General features: G+C 37.8%; 3 protein-coding genes across 6 annotated transcripts; all 3 read left to right on the top strand.

Moving 5' to 3' along the window:
• The first annotated feature begins 1,060 nt into the window (after window positions 1-1,060).
• On the top strand, window positions 1,061-8,900 carry LOC103970561 (GDSL esterase/lipase At5g62930). Its single transcript, XM_009384377.3, has 6 exons — window positions 1,061-1,277; window positions 3,613-3,690; window positions 3,917-4,057; window positions 4,778-4,854; window positions 5,829-5,993; window positions 8,445-8,900. Exons 1-6 carry the CDS (start codon window positions 1,170-1,172, stop codon window positions 8,608-8,610), a joined length of 735 nt encoding a protein of 244 aa, XP_009382652.2. The 5' UTR covers window positions 1,061-1,169; the 3' UTR covers window positions 8,611-8,900.
• A 426-nt stretch (window positions 8,901-9,326) lies between these two features.
• On the top strand, window positions 9,327-16,770 carry LOC135597013 (light-harvesting complex-like protein 3 isotype 1, chloroplastic). The gene is made up of 3 exons (XM_065089388.1): window positions 9,327-10,029; window positions 16,086-16,223; window positions 16,311-16,770. Exons 1-3 carry the CDS (start codon window positions 9,609-9,611, stop codon window positions 16,556-16,558), a joined length of 807 nt encoding a protein of 268 aa, XP_064945460.1. The 5' UTR covers window positions 9,327-9,608; the 3' UTR covers window positions 16,559-16,770.
• Window positions 16,771-18,029: 1,259 nt separating this feature from the next.
• Window positions 18,030-23,613, top strand: LOC135597012 (beta-glucosidase 18-like). Of its 4 annotated transcripts, none has more exons than XM_065089384.1 (12): window positions 18,030-18,347; window positions 19,333-19,399; window positions 19,559-19,620; window positions 19,964-20,039; window positions 20,298-20,372; window positions 20,578-20,668; window positions 20,771-20,984; window positions 21,309-21,424; window positions 22,570-22,813; window positions 22,915-23,017; window positions 23,099-23,201; window positions 23,314-23,613. In XM_065089384.1, the coding sequence occupies exons 1-12, from the start codon at window positions 18,204-18,206 to the stop codon at window positions 23,516-23,518; spliced, it is 1,500 nt and encodes a 499-aa protein (XP_064945456.1). In that variant the 5' UTR covers window positions 18,030-18,203; the 3' UTR covers window positions 23,519-23,613. The 4 variants fall into 4 exon arrangements, with proteins under 4 accessions (XP_064945456.1, XP_064945459.1, XP_064945458.1 ...); XM_065089385.1 differs by having other exon boundaries at window positions 18,031-18,347; window positions 20,581-20,668; XM_065089387.1 differs by lacking the exon at window positions 20,298-20,372 and having other exon boundaries at window positions 20,581-20,668.
• The last annotated feature ends 750 nt before the right edge of the window (window positions 23,614-24,363 follow it).

The raw sequence follows: 24,363 nt of genomic DNA, 5'->3' as shown, positions 1-24,363 counted from the left end.
GGATATCAAGAATAGACGGAGGTTTTTGGTGGTTGTGGGCTACTGTGAAGGTACCACTTGCTGAAGATGAAGGTATGCTGGCAGTCCCACAGGTTGCGGTGGTGCACTTCACAACTAACATGCTAATTATATTTAATTATATTTAGTATCTTAATTTTTATATTTTAAAAAATTATATTAACATTCATATAGTTACGAAAGTGAAACATCTAAATTCATTTATTCTAACATCATCGATTTTATCGATGAAAATAAAAAAATAAAAGATAAAAAAATAATTTTAATATTTTAGTTAATAGTAGTGGACGACATCGATAGTGGTGAACGACAACATTATTGATGGTTGTGAATAACTGTTGGAGAGCAACAAAAAGAAATGAGGGTCACTCTACATTTGTATTAATGGTCATTTTATTACTCAACAATTGCATTGACATTGATATAGATATCGAGCAACTCTTTTTGCTTTGCATTTGCATATGTGTTGACGAAAGGGTCACTTCGATAACTTTTGTTGACGTTGACGTAAATATAGAGTGACTCTTACCTTTTATTGTCGCTCTTTTCATTTACAACAACTACCTGCGGCTCTTAGCAACATCATCATTCGTCACTATTAACGTTGTCCGCTATTATCAATTGAAACATTAATATCTTTATTTTTTATTTTTATATTTTTATTAGTAAAATTCACGAGACTAGCCTAAATGAACATAAATATTTTACTTTTGTAATTATATGGATGTGAATATAATTTTTTAAAATATAAGGATCAAAATATTAAAGATAATTAACTATTGAGATAATATGTAATTAGTTCACTTACTCAATTATCATAACCTTATGATTATTTTTATATTCTCATGATTAAAAATATTTTTAATTTTTAATAAACGAGTTTAATTTACAAATCATCGGTGGACTTAATTATAAATTTAGTGAACGAGACGTTCAAACCATAACATTTGGTAAATAAAATTTAATTATAAAGTTTTTTTCATAAGATTTTAAATTATTAAACTTTGCTAATTAGTTTTGAGGCAATAAATCGGTGGCTTTTGTTCGACAAGGAAGGCTGGTCCGACGGAAGAGAGACGTCACTCCATCCCATCGGCCATTCCCAGAGGATCCCTGTTAGTTGCCTCTTCGTGTCTGGAGCGGAGGAGCCGATGGAGAAGGTGAGGCCGCAGTTCGTTCTGTTCGGGGACTCCATCACCCAGCAGTCCTTCAGGCCCGGCGGTTGGGGCGCTGCTCTCGCCAACACCTACTCCCGAAAGGTATCCTCTCTCTCCTTGCCTCATCAACTCGTGCTTCTTTCGTCGACTACTATCAGATCCCGATCCAATTCGTAACATCTAGCAATCCATGTCGTATAGATCTCGCATTTCTATTTTGATTCTTAATTCTTATCGGTTTTTGGTAAATCCTATTTCCTATCTGCTGTAGAACTGTGGATTTTTTCCTGGTCGCTTGTCTACAACTCCTTTGGCTGATTTCTTACTGATTTTTTTTTTTGAATAGATTGCATGCTTCATTTGTAGATGTGATGAATGCCAGATGCAAGATATTCAACTTCCACCCTATGCGGCATCATGAGTTAACAGTAGAGTATGGATTGACGATTTAACTACGAAGCTTAGATAATCTAAGGGCTTTTTAAATTTTTTTTCTTAGTTCAAACTTATCTAACTTTACAAAATTAATATATATCTTATGACCTTTTTAAAGATAATGATGAAATGAAACTTACTTTACAAAAACCCATTTATATCAAATTACTTAAAGAACAAGAGAGAGAATTTTCAAAACTTACAATTAAATGTAATCTAGACGTTAATAGATTTGACTCCTAGGTTTGAATGCATATATGAAAGTGAGAAGGGAGAGCTCCAGAGAGAGTGTTAATATTTGTGTCAAGTCATATTTTCCCAACAGCTATATTCACTTGTTTATGTAAAATATTAACACTTAGTGATATGTTATATTGTTACCTTCTAATAACAACTTCTTTCTTTGATGGAAGAAGATATCAGTCAGAAGATAGAATGAAAAGGAGATGAAGAGAAAAGAAAACAGGAGTAAGATAAAAGAAATGGAAGAATATGAGAGGAACTATTGAAATATTTACTTAAGATAAGGATCAGTTCTACATCTTGTTATATTGTCACATCTCATCTACGTACGGATTGCATTGTGAGAGAAACCCTGATGCCTATCTCATCTTAATGTTTATCTTCAAACCTCAATCTTCGGCTCTCTCGGTGAGCCTCCCAGATGCAATTTTCAAGGGGAATGGAGACTTGGATGAGGGCAACCCTCTATCCTCTTTGGTGACAGTCCATGGGTAGCCAACCAAGACTTTTTAGCTAACATGGGACTCCCACTCTGCATATAACTCCTACCAAGTGAAGAGTTGGTAATCCAATTTTGAAGTGGAGCCCAATTATATCTGATCTGGTTGAGATATAGATATTCTGAGATGGTAAGGTCTGAGTGGACTGGCTAAATCCAAAGTCTTGACACTATAGACTAGTCAAACCCTTTTAAATCTGATTAAATTTGAGTTGAACTAAACATTGATAAAGGGCACCATGTTGTTGGAGCGTGTTGATACGGCCTATGGTTTCCTCCCCATGGTTGTCCAATTTTATTGAACATTCAAGATTGCAAGGCACCCCGTACTTTCGGGAAATCTTGGCCAATTGCTTGGCACTGGACCAGCTCAAGAAGGTTTTTTTTCCCTCCTAGTTCCTTTTTCACTGTTGTCGAGGTTGTGGGATCTCTTAGCCCCCCTTCCATTTGGTGTTGAGGTTGAGAAGGGATCTGGGTCACTTGGAATTTGCATCATACCACATGAACCCTAACTAGAACCCAACATAACTTGATAAGCTGCTGTATTTCCCCTTGGCCAATCCCTATTGGTAGGCTGTAGGGTAGGTCAACTATATCTAGTAGCTTGTGGCCCCAACCAATGGCTAGAAATTCCTCTTAACTTTGCCCCTTCTAGATTTCAGGTAGGGTCTAAATTCTTCTCTTTTTTCTAACTTATGCTATCCCTTATTCAATCTGATTAGGTGATCTCTTTGAGTCAATTTGGGTGGTATTAGGGTTGATCCTAGGAGTGAGTTTAATCTGGATTGTAGTGATCCGATTCCTACTCCCATTAGGAGTTGGAACTCGTTGATTTATTAAATATTGGCTAAAGTTGTACAAAGTTCTACACAAGCCAGAATATGAGTCCATGAAAAACTCAATTCATGCTTGCATTATTATGGTGGTGCTTAGCCCCTCCTCCTGACTACTTTGGCCTGCCATGTGGCCCAAAGTGGCTTGGGGCAGGTTTGGCACCCCTTCGATTGACCTATCCTCTCTCCTGCTGGCATAGAAAGGGTTCTTTGGGTATTGTATTGTGTTGCTGAGTCTCCCTGAGATGTTGATGATTATCCATTGTTAATGGATAGTTACATGCTAACAAAATTCAAGTGATGGTGTGTCCCCTTTTCTTTCTTTAGAAGAATTAGATATGTCTGTCTTTGCATGTAGGGAGTTCTTTGTTTCTTCAAATGTTCCCTTTTTTGTGGTTTCTTATTTGCTATATCTGTTGCTTTCCAGGCTGATGTAATTGTTAGAGGCTATGGTGGCTACAACACAAGGTGGGCTTTGTTCTTGCTTAATCACCTCTTTTCCCTGGTATGTCTTTGCAATCTCTATAATTTTTTGCCTTGTTTTTGTGCATTCCATTTTGTGCATATTTTTTGCAGGACTTTATTGTCTTGCAGATGCTGTGCCAATAGTATTTTAGTTTTAGTTGAGTATATATGCTTGTTTCTGTTCGACCACTGAGTGATCATGTTTAGGTGTCTTGTTCATCTTTTCTGAACTAAAAGGCTTTACATGTGTGTGTGTGTGTCTGCAGAGCTGCACAGCACCTCCTGCTGCTGTAACTATCTTTTTTGGCGCTAATGATGCAGCCCTTTTGGGGCGGACAAGTGAACGTCAATATGTGCCTCTTGAAGAGTACAAGGAGAACTTAAGGAAAATTGTTAAGCATTTAAAGGTAACAGGGTTTATTATTTTTATTTTGTAATTGTGATTCTTAATATCCTTATATCTTGCATTGTTATCTAATCTTTGCTTGGCCTTTATGCTTGTATGGCAATTATAGTGGCAAGGACTTCAATTTCGCTCAGACTGTTCGTACTGATCGATATTTGTTGGTCCAGATCTGAACTAAGATGCTGATCATGTTTAGGAACTTTTCCAGGACCTTGTAGTATTTTAGAAGTAATTAAAGGTAACTTAAAATTATTGTAGTACATCACTGGAGCAAGTTGCTGTGGCAGTTACTCTATATTAATAATGATGTGAAGCTCAATAGCATTTTAGATTGAATAAAATGATGGGTCATAGTAATGACTCAATTAGCTGATAAAAGGTAGATCAAATTGATTCATGCAAGAAAATAATACACAAACTTCATTGGGTTGATGCGTTTTGAGGCTGCAAACAGCAGCTTTTAATAAATATCCATATGTGCTTTACTTATAATTTACTTAGGGTTGCTGTGTCTCCTGAAAATATAATGGCCACCTATAACAATAAGCCATAGCCCCATAAATCTTGAAGGTCTAGGATATTTTTATAGCTGATTTATAAAAAAATTGTTGTTTATTTAAGTTTATTTTCTGTTGGCATTTGCTATTTAGTACCAGATGTAATTTGTTAGTTTGTTGATGCATGCATATCTTATGATTTTGTGCATGTTGTGATCTTACAGGAATGTTCAGCCATGATATTGGTAGTGTTGATCACTCCGCCCCCTGTTGATGAGCAAGGACGCAAAGAATATGCACGGTTTGGTTTCTTTTTTTCCCCCTCCATCTTCTCACTCAACAATAATGGTATTTCACGACATTTGCTGTCGATTTCAGTCTTTTGTTACATGCTAAGTCCAATTACATATTTTGCACTCGTCTTTTATTTTTTCTTTGAGAAATGCATTCATAGACAATAGGGAGTTTGGTTGAACCTTAATGTGTATTACTCTATGAGGAATGGTACAATAGACACCTAATAGAACTCTGAACATAATTGGGAAACTAAAGTTCAAGAGCTGAACAAATTCAATCGCTGACATCAAATTTTGAATTGTAAAAGATATTACCAGAGAGCACAAAAGAATCTTCTAAGCATTTTTAGGATTATATATCAACTTAGGCATATCTGATGGATATTTTGATCAAGGTTGAAATATTGGTCTGATATATAGTTTGAGCAATCAGTTGGATTGGTACGCACCATTGGGTACCATAAAAAACCTAAAAAAAAATACATACCAATTAAATCTGACTTACATGGTCTAATAACGATCATCAGTCAGGCTGGTAGATATCAGTTTACACACTGGCCCAACCAGTATTTGAAACTTTAGTTTTGACATGATATGAAATTTGTAGGATATAGCTATTGAGCAAACAGCGAGGGAGGTAGTTGTTAGTGGATTAGAACACGTGGGTAAGAAGCTGGAAGGTATCCAGTTTTGATACGATATGAGAACTGATGTAATTCAGCATACCAATTCTTACAAGAAGATAAAGACAAAGCCCTCAGACCGAAACTCAAAATCGACTTTTTGTGTCATCCAATTGTATTGCTTTTAATAGTAGGAAATAAACAAGATTAAGCATTAAATAGTGAATCATGGGTGATATTACATGATAATTTTATAGGAAATGTGCTAAAAGTTCACATTACTCTGCTTATTAAAGCTTATTAAGTATTATTTTGTTAGACATTTCATTAAATGAAATTGCTTTTTTGTTACCAAGATCTGTATATGGTGAGAAGGCAATGGAACTTCCAGAAAGGACAAATGATAATACTGGTGCTTATGCAAGGCAGTGTGTTGAGCTGGCTAAAGAGTTGCATATTCCTTGCATTGATCTATGGTCAAAGATGCAAGAAACTACAGGATGGCAGAAAAAGTTTCTAAGGTAATCTCCCAGTGTGCTTTTTTGCATTTTTTATGCTGATGATAAATTGGTAAGTTATTTTTGTAACTTCAAATCCAAAGCCAGTCCATACAGTCTCCTTTCCATTAAATTTAGTCATCTACTCATGAGTTTTTCTTCATTTAATTTGGTTTTGGTGAGTTCTTACTAATATTAGATGGAACTATGGTAAGACCCTAAAGTCTTATCGTGAAAGAAATGGGAGAAATGGGGATGTTCTGATACCAAATGATAAGACCCTAAAGTCTTATTGTCGCTCTGATACCAAATAATAAGACCCTAAGGTCTTATCGTGGAAGAAAGGGGAGAAAAGGGATGATAATGATCGCTTTGAGGGGATCGGCCTCCTTGATCGCTTCGAGGGGATCGGCCTCCATCGCTTCGAGGGGATCGGCCCTCCTTGATCACTTTGAGGGGATCGGCCTCCTAGGGTTTGTCCACAGAGTGGAATAACATTTGATTGATTGATTGATTCCAAAAGAAAATGTTACATTACTATTTATAGAGTTCCACCTAGAGTTCACCAGGACTTGGACTCTTAATAATAAATAAATATTAAATAAACTTCTACTTAACTCTACTTGAACTAAACATACTCAATAAACAACTGAATTAAATAGACTCAATAAATATTATTCAAAAGCTCATAAAAAGAGTCCTAACAAACTATGTCATTTAATTAGATGGAACTATGTCATACAATTTTTTAAATAGATTTTCTACTAATGACTTTATTTTTTGTGTAGGATTGGTATTTGACAAGTACCAGGGATATAACTTGGTATTTGACAACTGGTGACTGGCAAGCTTGATATTGACCGATACCACCTAGTTGTCCCTTATCTATGCACTAATCAACCATGAAACCTGAGAATACTATGTGTTACGTAATGGTCTGACTGGTTTTTGAGTATTTGACTAGTACCAGGGAGATAACCTGGTATTTGACAACTAGTGAGTGGTAAGTTTGATATCGAGTGATACCACCTAGTTGTCCCCTAACTGTGCACTAATCAACCTTGAAACCTGAAAATACTATGTGATATGCAATGGTCTGACTGGTTTTTGAGACCAAGTTTACAAGTATCATGTAGTATTGTAACTTAACCATACAACAAAAAAAAAAAAAAAAGGAGAAAAAGAGTATGTTAGCTTCTAGCATCATCACAGCCCTCTTAGCAGAGGATACCAGAGCACAAATTGTCTTGTATTTACCAGGCTAGGTCCTCTTGATTTGGCACCAGTATAATCAGAGTACTTGAATTATTGAATCTAGGACCCAGCGATGAACTATAAAAACAATTTATGGCTTTAAGCTGGTAGTGTGTGTCAACTCCACAGTTTGACTCAAAGACCAACTGGACGGTTGTCGGTTGAATCCAATTCTTACAAACAGCTGACACTGTGTTATGCCATAATTTGTTATATATGTCATTGTATTTCAAGATATGTTTGAATATGCCTTAAGCTACGTCACTACTGTTGGAGTTTCTAGTTAATTAGTAATGGTTCAAAATACATGGCGACCATCTTTGCTGTATGTATTTTATAAGAATGATATACTCAAACTGGAAAGTGAACAATCACAAGGTCCTTGCCCACGAGTTGACTAACCAAAAAGTTGAATACTCTACAGTATGCAGATTAATGCAAATAGTTTTAATTGGTATTGCTTTCATTTATGGAGCTGGTATTGCTTTCATACATGGCGACCATCTTTGCTGTATGTATTTTATAAGAATGATACACTCAAACTGGAAAGTGAACAATCACAAGGTTCTTGCCCACGAGTTGACTAACCAAAAAGTTGAATACTCTACAGTATGCAGATTAATGCAAATAGTTTTAATTGGTATTGCTTTCATTTATGGAGCTGGTGTTTAATCAGTTTCAGATCCTATTGTTGTAAAAAGTAATAGAATTGGATTAATTACCTATTTTTGCGGGAACAATTAATAGACTGACTGAAATACAAAAAGGTTGGGATCTTATCCATTTCTGGTATTAATTAATAGTTGTTCTGTAACTAAAAATGGTCTGTTTTCTTATTTATAGTATTTGAACTCTCTTGATAAAGGGTGCCATGCATGGTTTGCAATTAAAATTGTACTTTTTCTTGACATAAATATTTCTAATACGTGTGGATTCAAGTAAATGAAACATCTCCAAGGCTTAAGTAGTTTGCATCAACTAATCCGGACCAGAAGTTCCTATACACAAGTGTATTGGAGCCTTCTGATAGTCTTTATATGTTACCAAGTCTAAGTCAATTGGAGACTTCTCAATCATGTTTTGATTCCATGCATATTTATACATTGTACAAGCCAAGCTGAGATAGTGGTTTATGTTAGTAGATAAAAGCTCTGCCCAATGAGTCTCTCGGCAACACCAGATTACTAATGCATGATGCACTGATACAAATCGTTTTTCCAGTGATGGCTTGCACTTAACAGAAGAAGGCAATGCAGTTGTTCACGAAGAAGTTGTACAGGTTCTCACGGATGGCCACCTCCGAGCTGAAGCAATGCCATACGATTTCCCTCACCATTCGGAGATTGACAGTGATCACCCTGAGAAAGCATTCGAACCAAAGAGCTAGGTCCTTCCCATCTTGGTAACATGGCGTATGCATATTTTACTGCTCCATTGAAATGTCGAGTGATCTTGGGACACTTTACCACTAAACCCATATTGTTTTTCTTGCACTGGTTTGTCACTTGACTATTCAAGTGCATCTATTTGTTTGCATGCTTTTAATCCGTGAGCTATTTGTCTGCTGGGTAAAATAAGTACCAATTATCTGTGATACAATGTTTTATACCCTGTCAAGATCACTGTAGCAAACTGAAATATGCAAGATCCAGATGCTTCAAATTGATGTTTTCTTTATTTTTCTGTTTTTTTAAAGATTGGATTGAGACTTGTGTGTCCTCAATAGTTTGGTCTAATTCATGACAATTTTCAAATATCACATTATCAATAAACTATAGATTTAAATAAATAAATATCATTGAATGAGGTTCTGTAATTTTGGAGCTTGAAGACTATAAATTCAACTTTCTTTAGACTAAATGCAATGAAAAAAAATGAGTAAAATGCTATTCTGTTTCCTTATGATTATTTCTAAAAAAGAATCAACCTTATGAAAATTAAATTTATTGGTGTCACCTTAATAATGACATCATTTGTGAGAAATTTAAATAATACCACAATCAACTCTCATATTACCATCAAGTACATCTATCCTACTCTTTAATCTTCGTCGATGTCGTATGTCCTCGAATAAAGATAGAAGTGTTTTCTTCCATTGATGCGCGATTCAGAGATTTCAGTGGTGGGTTATGATGTGCTTGATAGCACAATCTCAACTGCAACAATAATTGGAGAGAATAGGGTTAATTGGTTAAAGCTGAAATCTTCCCCAGTAGGGAGTTGGAGCGGGAGCGGGAGTGGGAGTGGAAGTGGGACACCAACTACAGTTGAAGACAACGTTGCGCCTCCATCCCCGCAGCACGGCGCATCTGAAGCGGAGTTCCTTTCTTCCCTCGCCACCATTCCCCACATCCTCATCATACAACCATTAGCAAGCAAACGCCCATGCCGATGATGGCGTTGTTGGCCTCTCCTCATCCGCCGACCATCTTCCGTGCCCTATCCTGTAAGCGTAACCATCTCCGCCCCAGAATCACATCACCGCCGCCCTCTCTTCTACTTCTGACTGCCAGGAACCTATCTCTGGTTCTTGCGAGATCCGCGGATGGATCTGCTGACGCCGCAGACGGGAATATGGAGAAGAAGGACGAGGCCGTTCCTCCTACTCCTCGTCCTCTGGAGTCGGAGAGGAATAAGCAGCCGCATCAGCAGCAGCAGCAGTACCACCACCATGAGATTCGTGATGGTTCCGTGGTGAAGACACAAGCGCTCAAGTTCGAGGACACGAGATGGGTTGGGGGAACCTGGGATACGAGGCAGTTTGGGAAGAATGGAAGAACAGATTGGGACGCCGTCATACATGCCGGTAAGCCTCTCTTTTCTTCTTGACCTTTTACAAGATTGTGCATCAATATGGTCTCCCAAGTCAAACTTGCGTTAAATTATTTATCATCTTTGTGCTCTAGCTTCCTGATAGATCTCCAGATGTTTGTAGCGCGTGCTATATGGTTCATTATGCTTAAGGAGCAGTATACAAGTGTAGTTATCCTTCTTAATTTGGTTGGTTTATGCAATATCATAGGAGGTGGTGTGTATTTGATTTCTTTTATACTGATTTAATTGGACTAGTTTCCTTATCAATACATCTCAGGTCACTATATTATATTGTGCATCTACCTTATCCAAGCCAGATTAAATCTGCCCACAAATTTATGTAGCTACTGTGCTTAAACTACCATGACCAAGTAATGTTGGAGGTCTAGGTTTGTGTCTCCTTGGCCACTAAGTTGTCTAGGCAATGCCACAATGAGTTGTGCTTCATACTCAACCCTACTCTAAAGTCTAAACTCAATAATGCATGTTGATCAACTCAACTACAGAGTGATTCTCATAGCTGGTCCTCTCTGGGGAAGAGAATAGCGGGGTTGATAGCAGCTTCGGCATGATCGACTAGCCCAGAGAGGAACTCAGCCCCAAAAACCTACTTTTATGTTGAGGCTATGTGATCAACTTGGTTAGCGCAGGCTCTATTTTGTCACATTACTATATTATATTGTGCATCTCCCTTATCCAAGCCAGATTAAATGTGCCCGCAAATTTATGTAGCTACTGTGCTTAAACTACCATGACCAAGTAATTTTGGAGGTCTAGGTTTGTGTCTCTTTGGCCACTAAGTTGTCTAGGCAATGCCACAATGAGTTGTGCTTCATACTCAACCCTACTCTAAAGTCTAAACTCAATAATGCATCTTGATCAACTCAACTACAGAGTGATTCTCATAGCTGATCCTCTCTGAGGAAGAGAATAGCAGGGTTGATAGTAGCTTCGGCATGATCGACTAGCCCAGAGAGGCATTCGGCCCCCAAAACCTACTTTTATGTTGAGGCTATGTGATCAACTTGGTTAGCGCAGGCTCTATCTTGTCACATTGCTATATTATATGATCCATCTCCCTTATCCAAGCCAGATTAAATGTGCCCGCAAATTTATGTAGCTACTGTGCTTAAACTACCATGACCAAGTAATTTTGGAGGTCTAGGTTTGTGTTTCTTTGGCCACTAAGTTGTCTAGGCAATGCCACAATGAGTTGTGCTTCATACTCAACCCTACTCTAAAGTCTAAACTCAATAATGCATCTTGATCAACTCAACTACAGAGTGATTCTCATAGCTGATCCTCTCTGGGGAAGAGAATAGCGGGGTTGATAGCAGCTTCGGCATGATTGACTAGCCCAGAGAGGAATTCGGCCCCAAAAACCTACTTTTATGTTGAGGCTATGTGATCAACTTGGTTAGCGCAGGCTCTATCTTATCACATTACTATATTATATTGTGCATCTCCCTTATCCAAGCCAGATTAAATGTGCCCGCAAATTTATGTAGCTACTGTGCTTAAACTACCATGACCAAGTAATTTTGGAGGTCTAGGTTTGTGTCTCTTTGGCCACTAAGTTGTCTAGGCAATGCCACAATGAGTTGTGCTTCATGCTCAACCCTACTCTAAAGTCTAAACTCAATAATGCATCTTGATCAACTCAACGACAGAGTGATTCTTATAGCTGATCCTCTTTGGGGAAGAGAATAGGGGGGTTGATAGAAGCTTCAGCATGATCGACTAGCCCAGAGAGGAATTCAGCCCCAAAAACCTAGTTTTATGTTGAGGCTATGTGATCAACTTGGTTAGCGCAGGCTCTATCTTGTCACATTAACCTCTCAAGATGGCTTCAATGTCTTTGTGGATGTCTCTTACAGCTTTTACAAGAGTTTGGCAGGCTTTTAATCAAGGTTTGACCAGTCAGTTGTCCAATTTAAGGTCAAATTAATATTTTAGAAGGATAATGATGTAATCTAACTGAGTTATTTGCTTACATAGACTTGTATTTCGAGAATACTATAGTCATCTTTCTACAGAGATATTATGAGATGATGAGATTTTCTTCCAGCAACTCCAAGAAATATATAAGCATATTGGCCATAAGACACATTTAAAACCAAAAGAATATTTTCTTCACTCAAATTTCTTCGTTTTTCCTCTGTTCTCCATTTTGTTTCTCTTTTCTTAAAATTCTTTCTTAGAGGTTACCACCTTCTCTAAAAGGAAAGGGACATCCAAAAAGTAGGTGACGCATCCTCTAACTATAGTTGTTGGAAATTCTAGCTCATATTTCTTTTAGTGCCACACAATAAATTAGTGTTCATTGAATATATAAGGACTGAAATGACACTAGTGATTTAAAAAGTGCTAGGCGTCAAAAGACGCTAAGGTCCCAAAATGCCTAAGGTGCTAGGCGCTTGCCCGAACAAAGCGAGACGTTATGAAATATTAAAATATAAAAATATATAATATAATTAAAAATATAATTATTTAAATAAAAATATGATATTAAATTAAAAATATACTGTTAACAGTAACATAGGGGGATAAAAGGGTCATTGACAGTGGAAACTCACGGAAAGTGACAGCGACAGCAACAGCAACAACGGTGAGAAGTTGGCAGCAGCAGAAGCTGCAGGCAATAGCAACAATAGCGATAGAAGCTGCAGATAGCAATAGCGGTAGTGACGGAAGTTGCGGACAACGACAGCGGTAGCGGTGGAAGCTGTAGAGGGTGCCCGTCGGTGGCGGAGGAACCTGCATTCCTCTCCCTCGACAATGGAAGGAACTCCACATGGAGCGACAACAGAAGGAAGTTACGAGCTCTTGCTAGGTCATCAGACTCGTCCGTCGACTACAGAGGAAGGCTCGGTCCGCTGTGTCTGCGTGGAGGCAATCGCAGAAAGTGTCATTGGTGGAGGTAGAAGTAGCGCTAGGGTTGGCTCGGGGTTGTGCGAGCATGAAGGGTGGCTTTTGAGGGTAAGAAACAATGTTATTGAATCGAACTAGACTTAAAAAGTCTGGTTCGGTTTGCTTATTTGAATTGGGCGCTCACCTGAAGTGCCCAAGTGGCGCCTCATTGAAGCGCGCTGCTTGGTCCACACACGAGGCGCTCGAGCCTCGTCTCGCCTCGCCCAAGAGCCTAGGTGATCGCCTAAGTGCCTATTTAAATCACTGAATGACGCTAATACTTGTAGTGACTAAATGATTGATGCCTAAAGGAAACATGGAAAGGATTGTCGTCAGTGATGTGAAACCTGCTAGTCATAGGTGCCCAGCAAACCAATCACGTGAGTGATGGCACGTATGACTTAATATAGAATCTTTTTGCTTATTATATTTTGGCATATATCACTTTATAACTATTGCATAAATGCATACATATATTGTGATGTCCTTGGATTTGTGCAATGGGAATCGGATCGTGATGAGATCACGATAGTGAGATCGATTCACCTTTAAACACATATCCTAAATAATCCCGGTCATAGGTTACTCGAGAGGGATATCGTGATAACCGGACAGACTGGTATGTTGTATACACGTCCATATGATGGATGCAGCTGGTCTCATAGCTGCTTGTGTAGGGACACTAGGGATACAGTACAGGTGCTCATTGGAGAATGAGTTCACTGATTGATCCGCTTACGGAATGCTGGATGGTTGATGATGCCTTATTGTCAGACAACGATTCCGTAGTCCTAGTGGTGTATCTGGTCTTTAGACTTGAGACACCAAGGATGTCCTGTATGAGTGCTCCACTCTTTGATACCAGACTTATAGGTTTGGCTGTCCCAGATCTAGTACAGCTGGTCATTGGGAGTGGTAGTCGACCTTACGAGGGCTATTGAGTGTCGATAGAGGATTATCCACTCTCGGCGTCATGAGAGGAATATCCCATGTGTTCTTGCTCAGACAAATCCCTGGCCAGGGTCATTCGGGTTGAGAGAGAAAGAGTTCTCCGGAAGAATCCGATTAGAGCGAGACTCGAGAAGAAACCGTGTGGGTCTGACAACACCATGCTCGATATACGGTCTCTGGTATATTAGATGGATGAGGGACTATAGGTACACGGTAACTGAGGACAGACAGGTCCAATGGATTGGATTCCCCTGTATCGTCTGGGGACTACGGCGTAGTGGCCTAATACGTCCGTAGTCGATGAGTCGAGTGAATTATTACAGAGATAATAATTCACTGAGTTAGAAGGAGTTCTGACAGGTATGACTCATGGCCAGCTCGATATTGGGCCTAGATGGTCACACACATATGGTAGGCATTGCGATGAATAGAGGTTCGGATATGAGATATCTGACGGAGCCCTTGTCTTATTGGATGCAGATCCAATACCCACTAGGGGAAGACCCATTAGGGTTTGACAGGGGACCTCTATAAATAGGAGGGATTCAGAGCCCCATGGGCTAGAGAGCTTTTGTTTGTCTTTTCCTATTCTCCTCTCCATCTCCACCTCAAAGTAGGTCTGGAGTTTTGAGGAGCGTCGTCGCAACCCTGCTGTGTGGATCACCGCTAGAGAGGAGGACGCTTAACCTCCTTCACCCTCTCCTAAGGATCTGTAAGGAAACATGGATATACGATCTCCCTAGGTAACACAATTTACTCAATACGCAGTTTCATGTTTCGCGGATTTTTGCGTATCAATCTTCACACGACGACGAACATCTCTTTGGGAATCGGGGATTTTGTTTTTCTTGTTCTTCCGCTACGCATATGATGTCGCCCCAAGGATTTCCCAACAAAACCATCATGATTCATATTAGTAGCTCATTTAGTTCAGTATATGGATCTGTGAATTTTCTGTATAATCAATTGGCCAAATGAGAGAACATTAGATTATTTTTCTTAAATGTTTCTTTCATTACTGTGTGAATATTTTGTGTTTGTGGCACTCATGAAAGTGGGAAATACTTGTAAAGCAACATATGCAAATCATAAATCACATGAAGGTGAGAGTTACTTAAAGGCATGTGGTCTACATGGAGTAAATGGTGTAATGGCATTAAGAAGAATTGTTATCTTTGCATGCCTCTTAAATTCAATGTGTTTTGAGTTAATTATCTTCTAAAATATAAGTGCATACGTGACCTTGATTTATGAACAGCATTTATTCATTAACAGAGTAACGACTTTAAGAGCATTGAGGAAGATGAAGAGTCAAGGTGGAGCTAGCCACTTTAGATAAAGCTTGGTCGCTGTCTTTCCTCTAACCTACATACTCCTACATATTGTTCGTCAGTTTCCATCTCCAAATAACAAACTTAAAAAGATAGAGAAAAAAAAAAGGTATAGAGAAGATCAAATCGCTACAAAAAATCCTTTTACTTATGTGGTAACCTTGATTACATTATTATAATTTAAGGTTGTAGTTATTTCTCAAATGGCTCAAGTTAAAGTTGCAAGGTATTGTTTGATTTTTTTTCCTTTGTGTTGTCTGTTAGCATATTTATTTCACATTCATATGGTTCATAGGTTATAGCAAATGATCGTACAATTTTCTAACATAAGGAAAGATTAATTTGGTGCAACAAATCCTGGCAGGGGCCTTTTTCCATGCAGATTCTGCAACTTCTTTGAACAGTAGTATGTTTCTTATTAATCCTCTTTAGTATCAGATGTAGTTTGGAAATTTACAATTTTTTTGAAAATTATTATATACAAACACTTCCAAGCTTGTCTTCAGAGAAATTCATCAAATCTCTGCTTAGATACCTCCTGGTTTTGGGTAAGAAATACACATCGTATCTGTCAGCTCATGTTTTTGTTGAAAATTTTTGTTTTGTATTGTCCTGAAAGAAAGCCTCATAATTATCATTAGTCGTGTTTAATTACAAATTCCCAACAGAACTGTTGGCTTAACATATTATTCACATGGGAGTAATAAATGTTTTAGATGCAGATTAGACCTGAATGCAAATAAATGTAATAGAGAAAGAGGTTATACCTGGTAACACAAGATTTATTCCAGCTGATCAAGAAATGTTGTTTGCAAACTATGTCTCTCTCATAGAATGAATTTGTCTTGTCATCTAGAGGCTAGCAGGAGAAAATGGCTTGAAGACCATCCTGAAGCCTCAAGTATGGACGAACCTGTAATATTTGATACATCAATCATACCCTGGTGGGCATGGATAAAAAGTTTTCACCTTCCTGAAGCTGAGAAACTCAATGGTGGGTTATTACATTGCCTCTTGTTGATCTGTGGATGAATCGGTCAACGAAAATAGTAAATTATCTTACACCATGACAACTATGCAGGTCGTGCTGCAATGATTGGTTTTTTCATGGCTTATTTCGTCGATAGCTTAACCGGCATCGGGCTTGTTGGTCAAACGGGTAACTTTTTCTGCAAAACCATGTTATTTGCAACCGTAGTTTGGGTACTGCTGATCAGGGAAAACAGAGATATCAAGAACTTAAAGAAGCTCTTCGAGGAAACGACTATGTACGACAAGCAATGGCGAGCAACTTGGCAGGATGATGCTCCTGGCGACTCCAAGAAGTGAATTCTAATAGCCAGTGTTCTTTAGAACTCCATCTCTCGTGTTTTGCAGGCTAAGCTTTTGTTGTGTCTACCTTTGGAAACAACTCCATCTCTTGTGTTTTGCAGGCTAAGCTTTTGTTGTTGTCTTCCTTTGGAAAACATGAGAAACAACTATTTAGATCGACACCTATAAATAATAATATCTGGAAGTGGCTAGCTGCGTGACTTGAGTCATTAACTTATCCTTTGAGCATTAATGATCTGTCCATGTGAAATGCTGGCAATTTTGGTGTTTGGAGTCATTTCAAGACACCTATAAATGCTGGTGGTTAAACATTGATGGTTTGCCGTGTTTGTGTGCATCTGTTAGAGGTGAGACATCAGCCATATATTCAAATGTCCGGATCTTCATATATATATATATATATATATATATATATATATATATATTGATTTCAACTCTTGCAACAGAAGGCTATAAAATTATAGAAACAGAAGGCTTTCGTCAGAAAACCCAGAATCAAATAGAAGAGGACCCTCATTACTCCAAAGATGAACCAATCATGAATCACTCAATTGTTTAGATCGTCTTTCTTATGTCTAAAGAATTAATCTTGACTGGATCAGACGACTCACTCAATTGTTATCAATGTGAGGAGGAGGTTCAAGTTATTAAATTTCGGGCACTAAACTATTCAAGAAATTTTGGATATCAAACTATTCCTTTAATCAAAATATCGACTCCAGATGATAAAAATATCGATCACAACAACACATATTTTTTAGACCTCTATCATACGTGCCAATGTATTCAATAAATTATTTTAAAAGATTTAAATAGTGTATTCCAACATCCTCCAATCCTATCTTCGTCCTTTGCACATAAAAAAATTCCTAAACAAATTTTAGCATCACACACGTCGCTAACATTGCTTTCTTTTCTACTTCAAAAACATCAGAAACGACGTGGATATTTGAATCGTGAGTCTCGTTGGGCTAAAATTATACAACACGTTTTCGTATGTATGCGCTAATATAACACGCAAGCGACATCTACTTAACTGTACACAGCATCTCCACGAACAAATCGTGCGTCGTTGATCCCCCATGTTGGCCACGTGGACAACTGGACGCCATCCGATGAAACATCTCACTGGGGAATCCAAGTGTCTATCTATATTGATATATGCTCATCCTTCTCATCAATGTGCAGTAGGTATATATTTGTCGATTAATATACCTTCCGCGCGGCTCATATGGGCTCGTAGAATATTGAAACGAGTGCGTAAAGAATCCACAATATCTGATCCGTAGCAACCAAAGCTGTTCAGTCAGTATTTTAATCTGAGTTGTGATTCACGTGAGATCCCGATGACGATTAAACCGGGAAGAAATAAAACAATATGTTTGGGAAATCCAAAATAGGATTGTGGTGGGTCCTCTTTCTTGATAGTCAAACCTCATCGTCTGAGCCGAGCTGATCGATCATCGTTGGCCATGTTCGTTAGCTCAGAGATCCGCTCGTGAGTCCTCCAGCTCGAGGCTCTTTGACCTCCACGCATCGACCAACTAGATAAGCGACCCTCTCTGTTACTCCAAAGGAAGGTTGACGCACAGGTCGGTCGGCGATCCCAGGTTGCATGTGGACGTACGAATAGAGCGTGCATATGGAGAGGAGGAAGAAGGTCGTCGTCGTCCTCGCATCCGCTTTCCTCTTCCTCGTGCAGTCGTTGTTTTCCACCACTTGTGCTCTCCGCCGGGATCAGTTCCCTCCATCTTTTCTCTTCGGGACCTCAACCTCCGCCTACCAGGTACGAAAGAGCTTCCTCCTTCTGTACTCATCACTTCCTCCTTCTGTACTCGTCACTTCCTCTTCCCACCATCGTCCGCTATGTATGGAGTCGGGAAGAGGATCATCCGTCACGAGAAGAGTAGGAGACTGCAGTGATGCGTGCGCTAATATCGATTGCTGCTGGTCAAATCTTGTCAAGAAAGAGAGGACAATAATATTGATAACTTTCATCTTCTCTTTCCTTCTTTTTCCTCATCTCGGTCATTTTGAAAAGAAGGAAATCTGTCGGGTGAGTGGCTTCTCCTCCTCCTCCTCCTTCATTGTTGGAACTTAAGAAAGGTCTATTACCTAATAATATCCCTGACATCTTCGACAAACGCAAAGGCCACGGGAACGAGATAACACTCGAAACAGAACATCGATACTTGTGCAGGAATAGTCTTCTTGATTCATTGCGGCTCTTTGCCACATTGTTTGATGTTGACTTTCGCTGCGATGTCTTTCACGCATTCATCCATCTACCGACTGTAGATATGATCATGTCTTTTTTTTTTTTTAAGCACTGTATTAGGTGGGGAAGGGGGATAATAATTTTTTTAAAAAAATAAAAAAAATAAAGAAAAAATCGATATAAGATTAACGTGATTCCATACCTCTCACTTACATCTATAAAATAATTAAAATTTTCATCACGTAAAACTGAAAGAATTTATATTTTTCTTTTGTAAACCACGGTGTCTTCTTTATACAACGTAGAGAGAAATTCAAGACTCCCCAAAGATAAAACCCTAATTTTTATGATAGAATTTTTTCTTGCACTACGATTTCTTTTCTCCAAATCTTAAAATACTTACCTATCCCAATAGTATGATTGACTTTCCTCGGATGGTAAACAAATAGATTTTTTGAGAGAGAAAGAGTGTTAATACTTGGACAAGTCAGCTTGTATTTAATATATATTACTGTTGAATTCTCTCGCAATCTCAAACTTCTTTTGATTGTAGATCGAGGGTGCGTTTCAAGAAGGTAACAAAAGCTTGAGCAACTGGGACGTCTTCACTCACTCACAAGGTAATGTCATCTCTCTCTCTCTCTCTCTCTCTCTTACCATGTTATATTACTCGACCCTCCTGCCTCTTCTTCATCCATCAACTTGTCGAGTCTCTGCAGATGAACACAAGTTTGTATGTATCATTCATGCTTGTTTGTTTTGGTTCTTCCACTGTGCAGGAGGCAAGATAAAGGATGGCAGCAATGGAGATGTTGCAGCTGATCATTACCACATCTACATGGTATCTCTGTTCATGATAACAAATGAGTAGTAGGCTTTTAGGCTCCTATTTAGCTACTAGTTTTGTGATTTCACGCCATAGCTGAGTCGAGTCTCTTTCATGCTATATTAATAATGAGGAGAAACCTTGAATCGAACTATTGGAGTTTATACCTAACCTCCAAATTTTAAGTTGAATCTTTTAGGGCTGTTTTGTTTCATATGTGCACATCTCAAGCATGAACAATAATACTTAGATTATTGAAAGTTTCGTACTCTAGTTTTCTACGTCTGTGTTGCTGATGATTACATCGTATTTATGTCACCAAATTGCACGTTCTAATCAAGAGGAGTGATTTATGCAGGAAGATATTGAGCTCATGCATTCACTCGGAATCAACTCCTACAGGTTCTCCATATCATGGTCGAGAGTCCTCCCAAGTTAGTGCCCAAAGAACTAAGTTGTGTTATCTCGATAGACTTTTAACCACGCGTGATTTCTATTCTTCTATGTTTATGCTTATTTATGTGGATAATTATGCATAATCGGTAGGTTTTATCTTATCTAGCCAAGTATATTTGTGATCATAATCATATGATATGATCCATTTGGGATGTTATTGTAAATTCGTACATGTTATTGTCGCGGACTTAGCTGGACTTAAGAGTATGGTAACAGTTATATGTTACTGTCACCAGGAGGTCGATATGGGAAGATTAATCCGACAGGCATAGCATTCTACAACAACCTTATCGATTCCCTGTTGCTAAGAGGTAGTCATCATGTCATTATTTGTTCCTCACACAAACAAAAGAGTGCTCACATCGATCATATCAAACTTAAGCGAGTCGATTACGACACTAAATGACTTGTTATTGAAGTTAATAGTTCGATTTTATATTTTTCGGGAACATTTTCAAATCTTCACCAAAAAATAAAGCATCTAATGTTTTGGATCTTCGCATACCGTAATTGAAGCAGGCATAGAACCATTTGTCACACTGAGTCACTATGACATTCCTCAAGAACTCGAAGATCGATATGGAGCTTGGCTAAGTCCAAAAATACAGTATGCATTTCTTCCTTATCCTTTTATTTCATATGACTGTAGTTAATTTCACTTTCTATTAGATACGTTGAGTTAATTATCATTCATGATGTGAATTTTCAGGAAAGATTTTGGATATTTTGCTGAGGTTTGCTTTAGCAAATTTGGTGATAGAGTGAAGTATTGGAGCACATTCAACGAGCCACATTTGATGGTGAGAAATGGATATGGCAACGGAGAGTATCCTCCTGGGCATCGCAATAAAGAATTTATAGCCGGTCACAATGCGATATTATCACATGCTACCGCGGTGGAGATCTATCGGAAGAGATATCAGGTACAAGTTTTGTCATCAAATATAAGAATTTAATCTTTTCAAATTTATCTCTTTGTTTTTTTGCGAAAATATAAAGTATCTATTACTTCCTCACGGATCTACAAAAGGACTCATGAAGGTCAGCAGTATCCAGTTAGATTACAGTGATGTATTATGCAGCTCAGTTTGATGTCTGATTTGCAACCTCTTCTTTGAATATGGAACCTCAGAATAATAAGTTCAATTGTAAACTTAAAATCAGCATTAGTTTTTGTGATATTATTATAGTACTTGCAAAATGTCTTTCGTTTCTAATCTTCTTTCTTTGCTTGATTCAATCTAAAGATGAAACAGCAAGGCATGATTGGGATTGTAATTTTCATGTGCTGGTTTGAGCCACTCAGGAACAACTCATTGGATTTTCTGGTTGCCAGACAAGTAATGTCCTTCCAAGCTGCATGGTAATTTCTCCATCCATCAAACCATTAGTAGATGTACTATCAACTTATTTATTTTCATGTAAGTGCAAGTTTAGATAATTCTTGCTGCTTGTATACTTGAAACACAAGAAATTATTTATATTATGTCTTTCTATATATTAGAAGAAGTCATTAAGACCACTCTGCGAGGGAGGAATAACCACCGGAATGGTTGATGGGATAAGAAAGAGAAAACTTTATATACGAACAAATATAAGCGGATTGTAATCAGAGAAAATCCACTATAAGAATAATGAATATACAAATATCAAAGTCTCTTACCCAAAACTCAAGCAACAATCACAAGAGAATAACTGGGATACAAGGATTACGTCACTGTATACAATATCCAAAATCTCCCCAAGTAATCATAGCAAGAATCTACTATAGATCCGATCATAGCGAGAATTTATTATAGATCTGATCTAACATGAGATGAGAACACTCCGTAGATGATTGAGAAGAGTTTCTTTGTATTGCCCTTGTCTTCTTCCTTTTCTTTCTCTTGTTTTTCTGTCTTTTTCTCCTCTTTTTGAATCATGTTGCTTCTGCCCCTATTGCTGCAGTTTTTTTTCCTATTTTTCACAACCACTACGCCCCCTTATTAGATCTAGGTTTAGGTTAAAAGAGAGATGAGCAATGGACCGTTAAAACTCATTATGAGCTGAACTCATGGGCTTTCAGCCCAACAATAATAAGGTTATTTCTTTCATTTGTGATATTGGGTGTAAGTCATAAAAAACAATCTCTCTATCTTCGGAGATAAGAATTTAATTTTTCTCATATCCTATGGGACAAAGTCTAATGCATTAGATACATCATTATATAATTCTTGCTTGTTGTATACTTGAAACGTAAGGAATTATTTCTATTATGTCTTTCTATATATTAGAATAGGTTATTAAGTCATAGAAACAATCTCTCTATCTTCATAAATAAGAATACATATGTTAATTTTAGATCATCATTTTATTGGTTACGGATCTCTCTTGCTCTATACCTCGTTAGCATTTAAGACCGTAAAAATTTCACCTTTCATATTCGTTAACAATGCAATATTCTAAGTCTTTTTTTTATGAATCTTTTTTGTTGTTCTTATAATGTCCTTAAGTACTTGTGTTTTGTAGGTTTCTTGATCCAATAATCCATGGTGATTATCCACCCGAAATGCGGCAGGCTTTAGGTTCACAACTCCCTACATTCTCAATTAAGGAGAGGAGAAAGCTTCAATATAAGTTGGATTTTATTGGAATCAATCACTATACTAGCTTGTACGTCAGAGAATGTACCTTTTCTCCATGCAAGTCAAGTAGAAATATAGGTGAATCATTTATCTACACCGAAAGAAATGGAATTCCCATTGGAAAACCAGTAAGCTTCACAAGAAATATATCAGATTATATTCATGTCATGCTCTATCATATATATAGATGGTCTCGTCGAGTGGCTTATTGTTCAATTACGTTTCACAGACCGCAATGCCAAATTACTATGTTGTTCCTTACGGCATCGAAGAGGTGGTTTTGTACACCATGAGAAGATACAATAACACCCCCATGTTCATCACTGAAAACGGTACGTATGATTTCGATTATTGTCATCACATGATCACATACGTAACTTAGCTTTATGATCACTGTGTTCTTAACTTCGTAGGTTATGCCCAACACAGCAACTCTTCGATGACGGAGTTACTGAATGACAGCGATAGAGTGGACTCCATGCGTCAATATCTTACTTATCTAAACAATGCCATGAGGTTAAATTCTTATGCATCAGTTCCCTTCACAAATGTCAAATGCTTCACTAACATCACTCGATAGAGTACTCAAACGTATATGTAAGTTGATGTCTTGTGCCTGTTGGTGCAGGAAAGGGGCAGACGTTAGGGGTTACTTCGTGTGGTCTCTCATGGATAACTTCGAATGGCTTTATGGGTACACCATGAGATTTGGACTCCATCATGTGGACTACAATACACAGAAGAGGACACCAAAGTTATCGGCGAGGTGGTATGAGCAATTCCTACATGGTGTTGAGGTACAACATGAACATGAGCAAGTAGATACGATTTAAGATGAGAGAGTCGATTAACTTATATGAAAATGAAGCACTTTTTTTTTTGGGTATATTCATCCATATACAATAATGTTGATATAATTCGTTATGAAGTTTATTTGTTTGCTACCTCTTAACGTTAATCTAGTAAGGTCAAATTTTAGTTGCCTCGTCGAGGTGGGAGACGGATGGAGATGACTTGATCCTTTTTGTTGAATGATAGCACCATGAGCTTTGAGAATATCATATATCATGCATGTTGTGTCTTGAGCTTCGGAAGGATCCTCTCATCACCGTAAAGAGCATAAACACCATATGACACTGGAAAGGTATCTACGAAAGAGAAGGTACCGAGTGGTTACTCGATAAAACCTCCTCTTTGCTCAAGTCACTTGTATTCGAAGAGAAGAGAGCGAGAAACAGTGGCGTTTAGATACAATTCTGATCATAAGTATATACGTCTTTAGTTGCCATGAGAACAATGCTGTAAAATCCTTTGTTACATATGGTTATGAAACATATTTTCTATTTCAATAATATGTTATTCTATTGCTCAAATAATATTGTTATCATGATGTTCACAGATTCAATAAAATATACTAAATTGAAAACTAGATTCATTCAAACTTGATCACGCCATGGTATGGTGGTAGTGTTAGTATAATATCGAAAATCAATTTAGGATCTAATTAGTATCCTATTCTAACTTAAAGATAATTATGTGATGAAAATATTGTTAGTGCCCAACAAACCAATCATATGAGTAATGATACGTGTGACTTCACATATAATCTTTTTGTTTATTATATTTTGATATTTATCACTTTATATTGATTATTGCATATATGTATTTATAAATCAAA

The sequence above is a fragment of the Musa acuminata genome, chromosome BXJ1-11 (assembly GCF_036884655.1).
Source record: "Musa acuminata AAA Group cultivar baxijiao chromosome BXJ1-11, Cavendish_Baxijiao_AAA, whole genome shotgun sequence".
Lineage (NCBI taxonomy): Eukaryota > Viridiplantae > Streptophyta > Magnoliopsida > Zingiberales > Musaceae > Musa > Musa acuminata.
This window is presented reverse-complemented; position numbering and strand designations above follow the sequence as displayed.